A 15,494-nucleotide genomic window follows, 5' to 3' on the forward strand; every position below is an offset into this window, starting at 1 on the left:
ATATATGATCAATAATTAACATCCAAACAGTCATAAACAAAATCGAGATGTTATTAAGAAACAACTTACCTGATTAAAAATTAAGCAGGATGTATTATGAATTAATTAGCCGAATTCATGAAGAGTATCGCCTTTTCTATGTGGCTTCCGCCTCCAATGCGTATCGTATTCGTATCTCAATTCCCATGTTCTTGTAAATTGTAAATCACGATGTTATTGGGGTCGACAGTCCATTGGGCCCTAGGTGGTTTAGTATAGTGGTTACCCGTTCAGTTTGTATGCGTTATGGGCTGAGTTGATGCAAATGCAATGCAAGCCTATTCAAATTTTGTTATATTTAATACTGTAACTGTGAATTTTAACAGGAGAGTGGTATAGAGGTGCTCAAAAACTGTCCTTGTGGTTTTTTTATTCGTTTCTTTTTGCGGTTTGTATTTGGGTGTTTTTGGTTCGGTTTAAGGTGTACACATCACACGTCTATTGTATTGTATAAACCAATTACATTTAAACTCATTGTCTTAATAAGTACAGTATATTTGCTATCACAAGATCTTATAAGCAATTCTATAAAATATTATTTCCATATTATGTTGGTTACTTATATTAGTTAACTATGTTATATATCTAGTAGTAGAATCTATATGTTTACAATATATATTGTATTTTATTAATTAAGATGCATATATTTTCAAACTTTAATGCATGATATTCAAAGTTTGTGGGGATGTGCTCATGCTCCAGCGTGTGTGGACGAAGAGGCATGTCGTGTGCATGTTGCATGCACCTTGTGCCATAGCTGTGTTCTACATCGATGGAGGTTGGGACAGGCCGTAATGTGCACATCTAGAGTCATACTTCCGTAGTTACATGAAAAAAGTTTGTAGATGGAAATTTGAAGAAATACAACAATTTTTATCTTTATTTTACTATTTGATTTTACACGCATTAATAAAGTATATACACCCCAAGAAAATCATTGTACTAAAATTTATCCTTGTAAAATCAAATTAAGTTTTAAATATATCATACTAACAAAATAGTGACCAATAACCAAACTACTCATCAATCGGGTAGGAGATTGAAAGACGTGACAATGTTCTATATTGATAATCGATAGCATTGATAACTTTGCAAACCCCTCAACAAAAAACATTACCTTTAACGGCGACAAAAAACGTCCCAATTGATGCCTCATTTCGTCGCTAATACCTAGTCGTCGCTAAAGGGTCGTCGCTTTTACCTCATAGCTAATACTCATTTGTCGTCGCAATTGAAGTAGTCTCTAATATCCGTCATCGCCAAAACGTCCCTGTCGTCGATATTGGTGTTGTCTATATTGATATTTTGGCGACCGGTCGGAGTTTTTCCGGCAAGGCTTCCCGGAGACAGGAGTCGTCGCAATTGGTTAGTGTCCCTAAAGGTGCTGTTGATAATTTTTTTTAGAAAAAAAAACAATTTATTTGTAATATTAATTTATATATTATAAAATAGAGATTTGATAAGAAAATATAGAAACAATACATACCACTTTACATAAACCATCAAATATATCACATTACATAAACTATCTAATAAATTCAAAATAAACATCAAATATATCATCCATAAACTATCTGATAAATCCAAAATAACATCATTCATAACATAAAACAAAAAATACTATTCGTCTTCGTCTTCCTCATCGTTATTTTCCTCGTTGTTGACTTTGTTCTTAAATGAGCGGATAATATCTCCAATTGCCGTCACAAACGCCGGGTTTTGAAGAAGAGCATTCACATCCACATCTCATAATTAAGTCACAAACACATTAAGTAATTAATTATTTAACAAACTATCAAACTATTAAACCACCAAATGAATTAAGTAGTTAACAATTTAACAAACTATTATACCACCAAATCAATTAAGTCCTTAAAAATTTAACAAACTACCAAACTACCAAAAATTACTATAAATGCATCAAGTTCTTAACAATATAGAGAAGCTACAAAATTCTTTAAGAATTTAATAAGTACCTGTGTTGGTCGAGGTGCTTGTGACTGTGACTGTAACTGCGATTCAAGCGGAGCACCTGTACCCACTGTAGAAGGAGACTTAGGTCCAATGCCTCTCACATGCCCTCCTTCGAGCACCTAACATTTTCTCAAATATTGCGATCCAATCAATGGATTCTAGATCACCACCAGAGTCGGCTATGTGTTGAGCCTGTAAAGCAACCTTAGCAACTAAAACATTTTGTATTTCATGAAGATTGTCAATATACTTTAAAACTAACACAAAAAAAACAACAATCTACATTTTTAAGTAATAAAAACTTACATATTGGTCTTCAACTAACGGATCAAGAAATTCCCCTTTTTATTCACATGTCTATGATGAAATGCATCAAGTCTATTCTAATTAGGTTTAACATTACAAAATATGTTATACTTGAATAAACATTAAAAAAATATGTTATAACTGAATAAACATTATTGTAACTTACGTTCTTTAAACAAGCACTACCGTAGCTGCACGTCCCTCTTCGATTCTTAACTACTTGCTTCTTCCGGCATTCTTTGTTTTCAATGGATCGTTTTGTATGCTTATCTGTAAAGAAGTGTTCAATAGCATCACTCCAACGTTGTGGATACATGCAATCAGGGTCTCGAGCCCTTGCAACCTCCACATCCCTTCAAAATCAGTAAAACTTGTGAGAATCACCATTTGGTAGACTAATACGATACAATTTTGATTTTTGAAGATTAATCTTCAATATCAAAATCAAAAAGAAATAACGTGAAACCTAAATAATAATAACCATGTTGTCCTTAGTCTAATCTCCAATGAAAAGAACATCCATCTATATATAACAGATGAGAAATCTTCAAATCATCTCGCCCAACATCAACTCTAGTAAAGAGACCAACCCCTTTAGCATCATCAATAGCAATGTGCAAACCCTCCTTGACTAAAATGAAAAATAAAGGTGACAAAAGGTTACTCTGTCTAAGACCTCTAAAATTTTGGAACTCACCTGTAGGGCTACCATTCACATGAACCGAAGAAGAAGAAGACTTTAGACACACATAAATCCAAAGAACCCATCTATTTGGAAGATCCATGGACTTCATAATCTTTATCGAGTACTCCCAAGAAACTGTATCGTAAGCTTTCTTAAAATCAACTTTGAAAATCAGTGGTTTTTTTTTCTTTTACACTAATCAACTACCTCATTCACAATAATAGGGTTATCTAAAACCTGTCTATTTTTCACAAACGCTGATTGTTCCCCACTCACCACCGCATCCACCACCTTTACAAGCCTATTAGCCAGTAATTTAGCAATAATCTTATATTCCACACCGATCAGACTAATAGGCTGAAATCTTTAATCGCCACTACATTCACAACTTTAGTAATTATTGTAATAAACAAGGAATTACATCCATGTGGAGTATCACCAAAATTATAAAATTGCATAACAAACCCGAAAACATTATCCTTAAGTATATCCCAATCATTTTTTTTTATAAAAGAGAAGGTAAATGCATCCGGACCAGGAGCCTTGTCAATTGCACATGCCCACACCGCGACCTTTACTTCCTCCATAATAAACAGTGTCTCCAAGCCCTCCTTATGAACCGAGGACAAAGAGAGAAATCGAGAGCTCCTAGAAAAAGTGTTCAACCCTTTAACTGATTAGAATTTTTCTTTGAAAATTAAAAAAAAAAATTGATCTTTAACCCGTTCATGATCATTAATCCATTCCCCTTCTATCATAACTCCTTTAATCCCCATTTGACGTCTCTTCTTTTTAAGGATCGCATGATAATATTCGGAATTCTCATCACTATCCATAACCTATTTAACTCTAGATTTTTTCACCATGTCACAAAATTCATTTTTTTTTTAAAATTTATTCGGAGGGAGGCTATGAGGACTCCCCTTTCCTCACTCAAAATTCGACATCCAGCCCCCCATGTCAACAATCTTTTCTATTTCAATGACCCTAGTTTGGATTACCATTTTTATCTTCTTTTTTAGCAACATACTCTTTATGCCACATTTTTATCCTAGACTTTAGAAATTTCAATTTTGTTTTTAAATTCAATGAATTTGTTTGCGTTCTTTAAATCAAAAGAAGATGATTCCCAAATAGTCAAAACTGTTTCCTCAAATCCTTCAATATCCAACCAAGAATCAAATAATTTAAAAGGAACTGGACCATAGTTAAAGTCATCCTCTTTAATAAAGATGGATCTATGGTCATAAAGGTTTTTATGTAGCGTCAACACATACATATTATGAAATGAATCAAGCAATTCTTTTGAAACCAAAAACTGATCAAGTTTGCTTTGCTTATCAACTGTATTATTTGATCTTGTAAAATTATACCCACCCATTGGTATATATATATATATATATATATATATATATATATATATATATATATATATATATATATATATATATATATATATATATATATATATATATATATATATATATATATATATATATACCCACCCATTGGTATATATATATATATATGTTTCTGTGCAACGCGCGGACATTCGCCTAGTATATATATATATATATATATATATATATATATATATATATATATATATATAATACTTGTTCTAACTCAAATATATAACTATATAACACATATAAGGTTGTATAATTATTATTTTTATAAAGCTTTTCATAAAAAAAATTAATGTATAAAAAACTTTGTTAAATGTGAATATGATTAATACAGTAGACTAATCGGAACATAGAGGCTAATCGGAAAAAAATGTCTAAAATAATTATATAACTCGAAAATACTAAATTTAATTCCAATGTGAAATGACATGGACGTTCTCGTTAAGACTACGAGACAGTCTTAGGTTAGTCTATGTGTACATAATTTATATTAATCATATTCACGTTGAACAAAATTTTTTACATTTTTTTTTAAAAATATTTATAAAAATCTTTTAAAAAAATAATAATTATACAACCGTATATGTGTTGTATGGTAATAAAATAATACTTATAAAACCTTATATTTGAATTATAAAATAATACTTACTTTATATATTTGAATTATAAAATAATACTTACAAAACATTATCTATATTAAAAGAACAAAAATATATATAATTGTAAGTGAATTAAGTTAGGAATTATGATTATAGTAACTATGAAATCTTTAATAAATACAAACAAACAAAATGTAGAAAAACAACATTAAAAAATATATTCGAACAAAAAGTAAAAATAAAAATAAAAATAATAAAAGTAAAATTAGAAGAACTTATTCAAACAAAACTCAAAAGAAATATTAATAAATGTATTCGAAAAAATGTTAAAAAATTATATGAACAAAATATCAAAAAATCTAACAAAAAAGATATTTAAAAAAAAACATTAAACACTATATTCGAACATAACGTCAAAAAAATATATATAAATCATAGTAATATAAGTAAATTAAATATAAATAATAATAAATAATATATGACATTACTGTTGGATTAGTGTCTAAGCCCGTAACTATATTTGGTATGTACTTGACCCGGTTGTGCATGGTCCTTTTGGGTTGCCTTCACCATAGCAACTTGACAGAGTAATTTATGTAGAGAGAGAAGATATTATGGTTTATTAATATATTATAAGAATGATATATTAATAGAGAAATAATATTGTTTGATTAATATTAGTCATAGATTAATTAAGAATTAATTTGGTGACTAAAAAAGATTAATTAAATAAAGGGGCTTAAACTGTCAAATGTGTAAATGTGTGATAGCTGGATTTAGGGTTGGGAAACCTTATGGATCTAAGGGGGAATGAAATTATGATGGCGATCCATCAAAATTTCGTCCATAGGCCCTATTCCAGAAGGTTCCATGGGCTACTTGGTGATTAAGTTGTCCATTAGGCTTTTGGCAGAAACCCTAGCAGCCTACAATATAAATAGAGACCCATATATGCAATTTTCGGCCACTTGATCTCAAGTGAAACCCTAGGGCTGATTTTTAGCATTCTCTCCTCTTTCTCATAATTGCCTTCTTGCTAATTGGTGTTTGTAAGCCATTAGAGGAGTTACACTTGTGACTCTAAGCTCAAGGAAGAAGAAAGATTCAAGCAAGTAACAAGAGGTAATCTTCTAGATCTGTTTTGGTCTTTATAATTTTGAATTATTATCATTAGATCTAGGGTTAGAAAGTCTTGGATGAATGCATGTACAATTTGAGAAACCTAGATCTAAGCATTAGGGTTTGCATGAGCACATAGGATGTTCTTGTGGCTCAAACCCCATCAGTGGTATCATAGCCTTGTTTGGTTTCTATTGTATTGATGTCTTGTTTAATTGTTCAAGCTTTAAAATCGATTTTTATGCTTTCTTCCTGATGAACTCGACGAGTTCCATGAGGAACTCGACGAGTTTAGACGCCAGACAGAAAAATTTTCGAGATTTCTTACTGTTTTGCTTAAGGATACTTACCTAAATCGTTTTGGTTCAATAAAATCCGAATTTTATTACGTTTTTTGTCAATATCCTTTTCAAAACAAAAGATAATTTCCAATTAATTTAATGATAAATTCCTTATTTGATAATATTTGATTATTTGAATTTATTTGGTGAATTATCTTAATCTTGATTAGGTCAAATCTAGATAATCATTAAATTAATTGTTTAATTTAAAATTATTTGCTTTTTGATCCTTATGTTTTGAAAAAGTTCAAAACTTGTCCTCAAGTTTTAAAATTTAAATTTTATGATTAAAATGTTTAATTTGAACTATTTAAATTTCAAACCCTAGAGTTTTACAAGTTTATACATTATAATATTATAAGATTAATATGTATATATATATATATATATATATATATATATATATATATATATATATATATATATATATATATATATAACTTAAATGCTAGTCTTACCGTTAGTAGGCCTCATTCACGAAGCCGATCTATAAGAGGGGGGGGGGGGGGTATTAGGTTATGGCCTATAAAATGGTCATTTAATGGGTGTCCACTCTCACCCACCGCTTCCTTGATTTGTGGAGGGCCATTAGCCGAATGGGTAGGATAGGGAAACCCTTTCTCATTAATAAGTATAATGATTCTATATAAAGTAACTAAACTTTTTTACAAAATTCCCAATCTTAGTTACTTTAGGAAAAGTGAATTAATGCAATCCCATGAAAATATGGAATTTGGAGCTCCTACCGAAAAAAAATTGGAACATCACTTATTTGCCGGAATTCATGCCAGAATTGTGGAACCTCGCCGGAAAACTTTGAAATTACACCATCATAGGTTCTTTTTCATCTTTTTATATTCAATTTTGTATGTGGAATGTTTATATTGTATATATATGATATGTATTTGTATGTGTATGTTGTATGTATATGTTTTTCCATGTGTATTTGTATGTGTAGTCTTTGTTTATGTGTATGACTTTTGAAATTATATATGTAATTTGTATGTATGGGAAAAATGAAAAAAAGTAGGTTATTATAATGGAAGTATGATGCTATAAGGAATATGTAATATGTGTAAGAAGTATTTTTAAGTGTATTTGTATGTAAATGTGTGTATTTATGTATGTAACGTGTGGCAAAAGAAACTTCTACACCAATTGTAGATCTTTGTATGTTTTCATGTAAATTTGCTCCCGATCACTAAAGGTGGAAGATATGAGGAAAAAAAGAAGACATTATTAGAATCTTGTGCAAGTTAGAGTTGATTTATCCTCCAACATTTTTTGACATTACGATTCATTTAGGTTTGCATTTATAGGCTACACATGAGGTTTAGTTGGTCGATACTCTTTACCATGATGGCTGATGTTATGGGCGTTCGACACGGAGGTGATGGAACAGGGGATCCACCACCTCCGGTAGGCTTTAGTTGCGGTATTTAGTCGCGGTCTGCATGAACAGGATGGTAAGTCTTATTATGATATATTTATTGACTATTTTTATTAATTTATTATAAATTATCATGGCTAAGATTTTTAACTGTATATTTTTCATCTGAGCTTCCAAAGAAAAGAAGGGGTTTATCTAAAAACATCGAGCTAGGAAAGTTGATACAGGGAAACAAGAGAAAGCCCGTGAATTTGGATTTCGACAGGGAGATCACATGCTCCCGTGTCGGGAAGCGTGCTAATTGGTTTTCACATGAGATTGGGAGATATATATGGATGAACATCCCTTTCAGCGTATCTGGTTCGGACAATGTTTCCCCCCCTTTAAGGAATGCAACAATCATGCATCTAAAGGTAACTTGGATAATATTTTAAGTTTAGTTGTAATTGATATTTAATTAACTAATTTTTTTATTTGTAGAATAAGTTTGATTTTGATAACGTTAACTTGGATCTCGGGCGTGCTCAGTAGTTGCGGAGCATTTATTCGAGTCTTGCCAAAATTTATAGAGGCCATAAAAGTAAAGCCCATGCTTCTTTTAAGGATATTGGGGGCCTGCACATATCCCACTAACATTAGACAACCCCCCCCCCCCCCCCCCCACATGGGTATGTCAAGCGAAAATTGGGCTCAAGCAGTCGAACATTTTCAAACGCCTGAATTTTTAAAACATTCAGCGTCAAACAAAGAAGTCCGTGCAAAACAACAAGTTATAAACAGAGGGGGTCAAGCTTGTATAACAATGCCTATTTCAAAGAAGTAAGTTATGTTATATTTAAATGTTTATTTAAAGTATAATTAATCTAATTTCTAATGTTAAATAGGACATCTCTCAAATCGAAGCATTTCGTAAGGCATACCAATCGCCAAAGGGTATTTAGTAGTCTTGCAGTCGAGCAACAATATGTAAGTGGTTAATTTGTACTTTCGTATAAGTGTTTATATCGTCAAGGGGTATTTAGTAATCTAATTTTTATGGTGTTTATCATTTTTTGAAAATACAGTTGGCTTTACTCCAAGAGATCAACCAATAAACCCAATCTTCTTATGAAGCAAGTGGTCTAACACCAAGTGATATAAAAACTGTTTTGAAAGAATATTGGGTGTTCGACGTGGACATGTTAGAGACATTAGGCGTAAACCTCCTACGGTTGTGTCTATGTACGATCAGGAACAACTGATGACACAACAACCACCACAATTACAGGTAATTGTTCGTTTAAATTCAAAAGTATTGTGCTATAATAGAAAAATGAAAAAAAGTAGGATGCTATAATGATATGTTGGTAATTATTTATTTAGTATATAGTAGAATGCTATAATGATATGTTGATATGTTGGTATCTTGTATTTTGGTCATTTTTAGAAAGTACAATGCTATAATTGGAAAAATGAAACAAAAGTACAATGCTATAATGTATATGCAATATTGTGTATCATGTTATTTGGTTATATTTTGATATGTTGATATTTTATAGTTTGGTAATTTTTTGGAAAATACAATGCTATAATGGAAAAATGAAAAAAAAAAAAAAAAGAAGAAGTATAATGCTATAATGTATATGCAATATTGTGTATGATGTATGTTTAAGTGTATTTGGAAAGTAGAATGCTATAATGATATGTTGGTTATAGTTTGATATATTAGTATTTCTTATTTTGGTAATTTTTGGAAAGTATGATGCTATTATGATATGTTGGTAATATATTTTGTTTTCTTTGTAGTTGGATATACTGCAAACAATACTAAAGGACCCGAACCGTTCTGCGGCACTGGAAGACTGGTTTCACTCATTGCTGCCTCGAAATGATAACGAAGGAAACAATTGAAGTGATGAAGATGAGTAGTTAGTTTTTTAGGATTTCATGAAATGTTTTGTCCGAGTTAATATTTTAGATATATTGCACTTTGTTTGGAGGAATATTTTGGACCGATTGTGTATGGATTAATATTTCTGCAAAATTAAGTTTTGTAGCAGTTTTTATGCATTTATAATGTTTCTTATAATTTTAATGTTAAATAAAAAAATAAAAAATATTTTAGTGGCGATACGTAAGTATTAGTGGCTATATGTAATTAGCGGCGACAAAAAACATTAGTGGCAACATAACACTAGCGGCCATATCTTGAGCATTTGCAGCGAGGCAACATCGACAACCTTTTACCGGCAACAAGTCGTTGCTAATATCTTTAGCGACGACATGGACACTCGTTTGTGGCGACGCATGTCGCCTCTAATACCTTGAATTCTTGTACTTCCAGAGAAACGAGATTAGAGTAAACCACGTCTTGGAAGAGTTGTTGTTCTTCGTGAGTCGATTTATACGATACTTCTTTCCCCTTTTCCTATAACCCCAAATCTATGAATTTCCATAGTCCTAAAGAGTGTTTTAACTTAAATCAGACTTCATTGATGTGTTATCGCACACCTCAAATAGTACCAAAATCCAAGCGTTTACATTCCGTTACACTCACAGGTGAATTAACACAAAGGCCTAATGAACCTTTCTCTCGATTCTTATAGAAATTCCTCGTTAAATCTGGATCAAACTAGCTTGAATTCAACTTGATTTAGTCCAATTAGAACATGTTTTCTGAGAGAATTATTTAGTATAGATGGATAAGTAACATCAAAATAAACTAGTTGTGATATTGTATGTTGAATTTGAAAACTCAAGGTAAAATTTTGAGGGAAAAACAAGGGCATGAATGTCTTCATGCAACTGTTCACTATTGTCAACCTTCGTTCACTATGACAAAATTAAGTTTCTTGCTTTTAATGGTGTCACACGTACTTCTAAATCTTGTAGGTTTAGGGTTTTGTTTCTAATGGTGGTCGAAGTTGATATATCAAAGGTGGTCCGGTGACTTGGTTTTGGTACCTGAACGAAAGACGATTTACTCTATTTATTATAGATGAAAACTAGTTTATTGTTTTTACTCATGTTTTAACATCAAAATCTTTGTCATTTTTCATTATCAACAATTACCCGTTTTTTTTTTTTAATTACATTTTGCGTTTATTAATTGTAATTTTCTAAACGTTAACAAAAATAACTTATCAATCCATTGTGTTTTCATACTTATAAGTTTCAAGTAATCTAAACATTTATATGTGGCGACAAATTTTACTCCATGGACTTATCGTCCACGTTTGATACTTTATGCACCCAATAAACCCAACTCAAAATATTTTCCTTTTCTTAAAAAATCTCATCACCCACATCTTTTTTTTTTTTTTTCAAGTTTTCATATTAAAGTCACCAAAATTAAACCTAAATATATGTTCACCAAAAGAAGAACTATATTGTCAGTAAAATAAACCAAGTTTTAGAAGAGCTTTATTCTTGTTTGGATTGAGGCGCGACAAATTGGGCACAACTGAAGCGATTCCCCACATTCGTGACACGTCTACCAAATTAAATATCATAAAATTAATTAAATGCATTTTCCACAAAATCAATATTTTTTTAAAGTAAATAAAACTGAAGGAAAAAATTAATATACCTGATGCCCACACCCGAAGGCCATGTTCTTCATGTTCGTAAGGCAAACGGGGCATAACTAAATTACAAATTAGAATTAGATAATCGAGATAATTAGATACGTAATATAATAATAATAATAATAATAATAATAATAAATAGGTACCTGTTCATCATTAGTTGATTTTGAAATTGATGCTAACGTGTCATTTTGACTAGTTTGACCATTTGAAGTACAACCACTATTTTGAAAAGTAGTTGACGGCGATGGTTTTGAGACGTTACAGGAGGAGGAGGATGGTTGACCAACTGGCGGTGGTAGGGCGGCCCTCTGGTGGAATATTCCTCCGCGATTCCTGGAAAAAAAATTAATGAAATAAAGTTAAACAAAGCTTTCTAAGACTATTTTTGATACAAGGTATTTATCGGCATTTACATTAATGATCAAGGGTATCTACGTCTTTTTGCATAAAGAGAAAATTAAAAGAAAGGAAGACAACATACCCAAGTAAATGTAGTTCAATTGTTGCTTTATATTGAGAAGGGATTTCCATCAATGCTGAAAGAGCAAATTCTGTCTCTTTTCGATTTGAAGGCAAATATGTTTTTGACATAATTTCTGTAAAATTCACAAACTAGTAACAAAAAAATAAAATATTAAAATCAGTACACATATTAAAAATAATATAACAAGAATTAAAACCAATAAAATTATATTGAAGTTACCTGAAAATTATCAAAGTCACGATTAGGGATATTATCGTCAAAATCCTTCATCATCCCCCAAGGCCCATCTCCTACCCCGACTAACACTATAGAGAGTGGAAGCTTGCTGTAAAAAACAACAATGTCGATAATCATAATATTTTAATTATTAAAAGATGAAAATAGATAAATAATTAATTAATTAATTACCTTGCTTTGACTATGGCTTCTATAGTTTTCTTTTCTTCTGAATGACCAACTTGCCCATCAGCGATGATTAATAGGACATGGTATTGGCCTCCACTTTGATCAACAATTGCCATAGCTTGTTCAATCACAGGGGCAAAAGATGTGGGACCTACACAAAATTTTAAAAAAAAAATTAGTAAATTACTGAAATCGTTCCTATGGTTTGGTCAAAATTGCACGTTTGGTCCCTAACTTCTTTTTGCACGCGGATTGTCCCTGTGGTTTGATTTTGTTGCGTTTTTCGTCCCTGTGGTTTGATTTTGTTGCATTTTTCGTCCCTTACATAAAGTTAGGGACCAAACATGCACTTTTTACCAAACCATAAGGACGAAAAACGCAACAAAATCAAATCACAGGGACGATCCGAGTGCAAAAAAAAAAGTTAGGGATCAAACGTGCAATTTTGACCAAACCACAGGGACGATTTCAGTAATTTACTAAAAAAAAATAAAAAAGTTAATTTTATGACTTAAAAGAAACATTAAGATGAAAAGAAGTAAATTAGATTAAGAACCTGAAAGATTTAGATGAGGGACAATTTCTCTGTATCTACTTAACACATCTTCAAATCCATTACAGAATCTATCTTCATGATAAAAACTGAAAACAGCTTTCTCATGTGTTGTTGCTGATAATTGAGAGCAAAAAAAAAAAATTAACATCTTTATAAAGAATGAAGATTAGGTGAAATCATGAATAAAGTATATATATACTATATATACCATCTCCAAATCCATAACATGGAATCAAGTTATCTTCATCAAAATCTGCTAATGTCTTCCCGATGATGGATATGGCATGTTCATAGGGGTTTAGACTATGATCTGAAATATGATGTAAGCTTTTTCCATTGAAGGATTGTGAACCTGTTTTCGTTATCTAATGTTAGCATGTTTGATTCACTTCGATTGATGGAATTCAAAAGGTATTAATTACCTGTCCATTCATTGCTTTTGGTGAAATCAATGCCGACGATGAGGTTGGAAGATTCGAGTCCTGCATTTGAAAGAGCCTGTGTCACCTGCAATCGTTCAAATTGATCGTATGATTCCAATCAATACAAGAGAAACGCACGATGGATACAGAAGATTTCAAATCAGTTTAATGTGAGGAATCAGGATACGAGAATCGATTCAAATTAACAAGAAATGTTTATAAAAGTTACCTGTTCTAGAGAATTGTAATTATCAGCGATTCGTGAATATCGTTTCTCGAGCTTCTTTTGTGGTTTAGGAGGTTGTGCGCCGTAGGCCGGAGTAGAGGAAGATGGCTGCGAAGGATAACCGCCGTACTGATTGTTTGAACAAGATGATGTCGATTGGCTATACTTCCCTCCTTTTGGCTTTGAATTCTTAGAACTCTTGCCCCCCATTTGATTAATCTATAGAGTTCCGATAAATTCTTGTTTAGAAAACAGTTTCTCGAAAGCAAATTGTGAATGATTGAAACGAAAAACCCTGAAAACCCTTATTTATTGTGAAAACTGAAACAGATTAGTTAGTAACATGATCGAAATAACGCGGATATTTGAAGAGAATTACGCGGAAGATTAACCAATCTTCTATATTTGGTAACGCAACATAAACATTTGAAATTCCCCTTTTACGGAAAAACCGAAACAGAAATCAATTTTGTTGCTAAATCGTTGCTGTATCTCAAAACAAAGGGATCGGTAATTTGGTGGAAGTTCAATCTCTTATACCTAGAAGAAACGTAAATCAACCTTGTAAATTCTAGTTAAACTACATTAGTGTTTTCTCTACATTAGATAAGTTACCTCTGATTCAGTTCAAGAGTTTAATGTAATCAGTAATTTTACCATTTTCAGATTCAACTTCGGTGATGAATTTGGAAGAATGATTCGAAGAAACAAACCTGGATAGATTCTCTGAAGCGTTGATATGTGCCGTTTACAAATGATGTCAAGGATTTCTCAGAGCATCAATGGAAGAAGATTCCGATTAGTTTTGGATGTTTTGGTTTTATGGAGTTGTATGCATGGAGTCCACTTTCTACTGTCGTCTGGCCTCTGGATTTCTTCCTCAACTAATCCACGATAAAATAATTTATTTCATCAATTTGGAAACTTTTTTTAAGGAGATTCTGTTGGAGGTTGTTCACCATTTTCGTGAAAAGACACCCTTTTTGAAAACAGAAATTAAATTAAATATCCTGATAAACTTGTAATGAAGTAGCAATTTTCTTCGTTATAAGTGTTATAAGTAGGTTATTTTATCGGAAAAGATATTTCTATTATGAATTTGATTCATACATTAAAAAAATATATATCTTAGACTAATATATATTTTATATTTATATTATAATTATATATCTTATTTTCTCTATATTAATAAAATAATAGTTTTTTTTGACATTTGTTATCCTATTAGTGATCCTAATTAGTATAATGTCACTTGTTAACCTATTGATTTTCCATTTCAAATTTAAAATTTAAAATTTCTCATTTTAACCATATTAAATTAATAACATTAGAATGAAAAACAAATAGAATTAATATATATTATAAGATGATATAATTTCACGTATTTATTTGAATCAAAAATTATAATTTTATATAACTAAAATATATATCTTAATTAGTAATTTATTTAAAATAATTAATTAATAATTATAAGTTTTTACTATGAAAGTTTAAATAATTTTGTAATCATAAGGTTATAAACTAGTATATATTAAAAAGACAAGGGTTATAAACAGTGATAAGAGTTAGAGCCTAGCCAAATGGCCTTTCTGTCGGTTGTCTGGTTTTTAGGTTCATTGGCTTCGACAGAACTGGCTTCCCTCCTAGAGTTTACCAGACCTTCAATACGCGTTCTTCTGTTGATACGTCTTACGTCCTTCCGTCCTCCACCGTATCCGTCTTTCACTTTTTCTTGCCTATCTTCTATTCCACGCTTCTCCAAAATGTTGTCTCCTTGGTTGGGTTCCGATTTTCATTGTTCTTTACCAACATTGAGGGGATGTATTTGATTTGTGATTCTTGTGATGACTTCCGATTTTGATTGTTCTTTATCAAGATTATGGCGATTATGAGTTTTTAGGGTCCTGTTTTGGCAGGGGAACTCGGAAGGCATATTCGATTGGAATATGCAGCCATATCAGTGTTTGATC

The 15,494-nt window shown here is 31.4% G+C and overlaps 1 protein-coding gene across 2 annotated transcripts; it reads right to left on the bottom strand.

Moving 5' to 3' along the window:
- Positions 1-11,099: 11,099 nt before the first annotated feature.
- On the bottom strand, positions 11,100-14,473 carry LOC111919035 (E3 ubiquitin-protein ligase RGLG2). 2 transcript variants are annotated; one of them, XM_042898784.2, is made up of 12 exons: positions 14,238-14,473; positions 13,904-14,064; positions 13,528-13,743; positions 13,299-13,383; positions 13,085-13,228; positions 12,877-12,990; positions 12,324-12,471; positions 12,135-12,240; positions 11,913-12,043; positions 11,575-11,764; positions 11,431-11,487; positions 11,100-11,334 (listed from the first exon to the last, which is right to left on the bottom strand). In XM_042898784.2, the coding sequence occupies exons 3-12, from the start codon at positions 13,732-13,734 to the stop codon at positions 11,254-11,256; spliced, it is 1,263 nt and encodes a 420-aa protein (XP_042754718.1). In that variant the 5' UTR covers positions 13,735-13,743; positions 13,904-14,064; positions 14,238-14,473; the 3' UTR covers positions 11,100-11,253. The 2 variants fall into 2 exon arrangements, with proteins under 2 accessions (XP_042754718.1, XP_023770417.1); XM_023914649.3 differs by lacking the exon at positions 13,904-14,064.
- Positions 14,474-15,494: the final 1,021 nt, after the last annotated feature.

The sequence above is a fragment of the Lactuca sativa genome, chromosome 3 (genome assembly GCF_002870075.4).
Source record: "Lactuca sativa cultivar Salinas chromosome 3, Lsat_Salinas_v11, whole genome shotgun sequence".
Taxonomy (NCBI): Eukaryota; Viridiplantae; Streptophyta; class Magnoliopsida; order Asterales; family Asteraceae; genus Lactuca; species Lactuca sativa.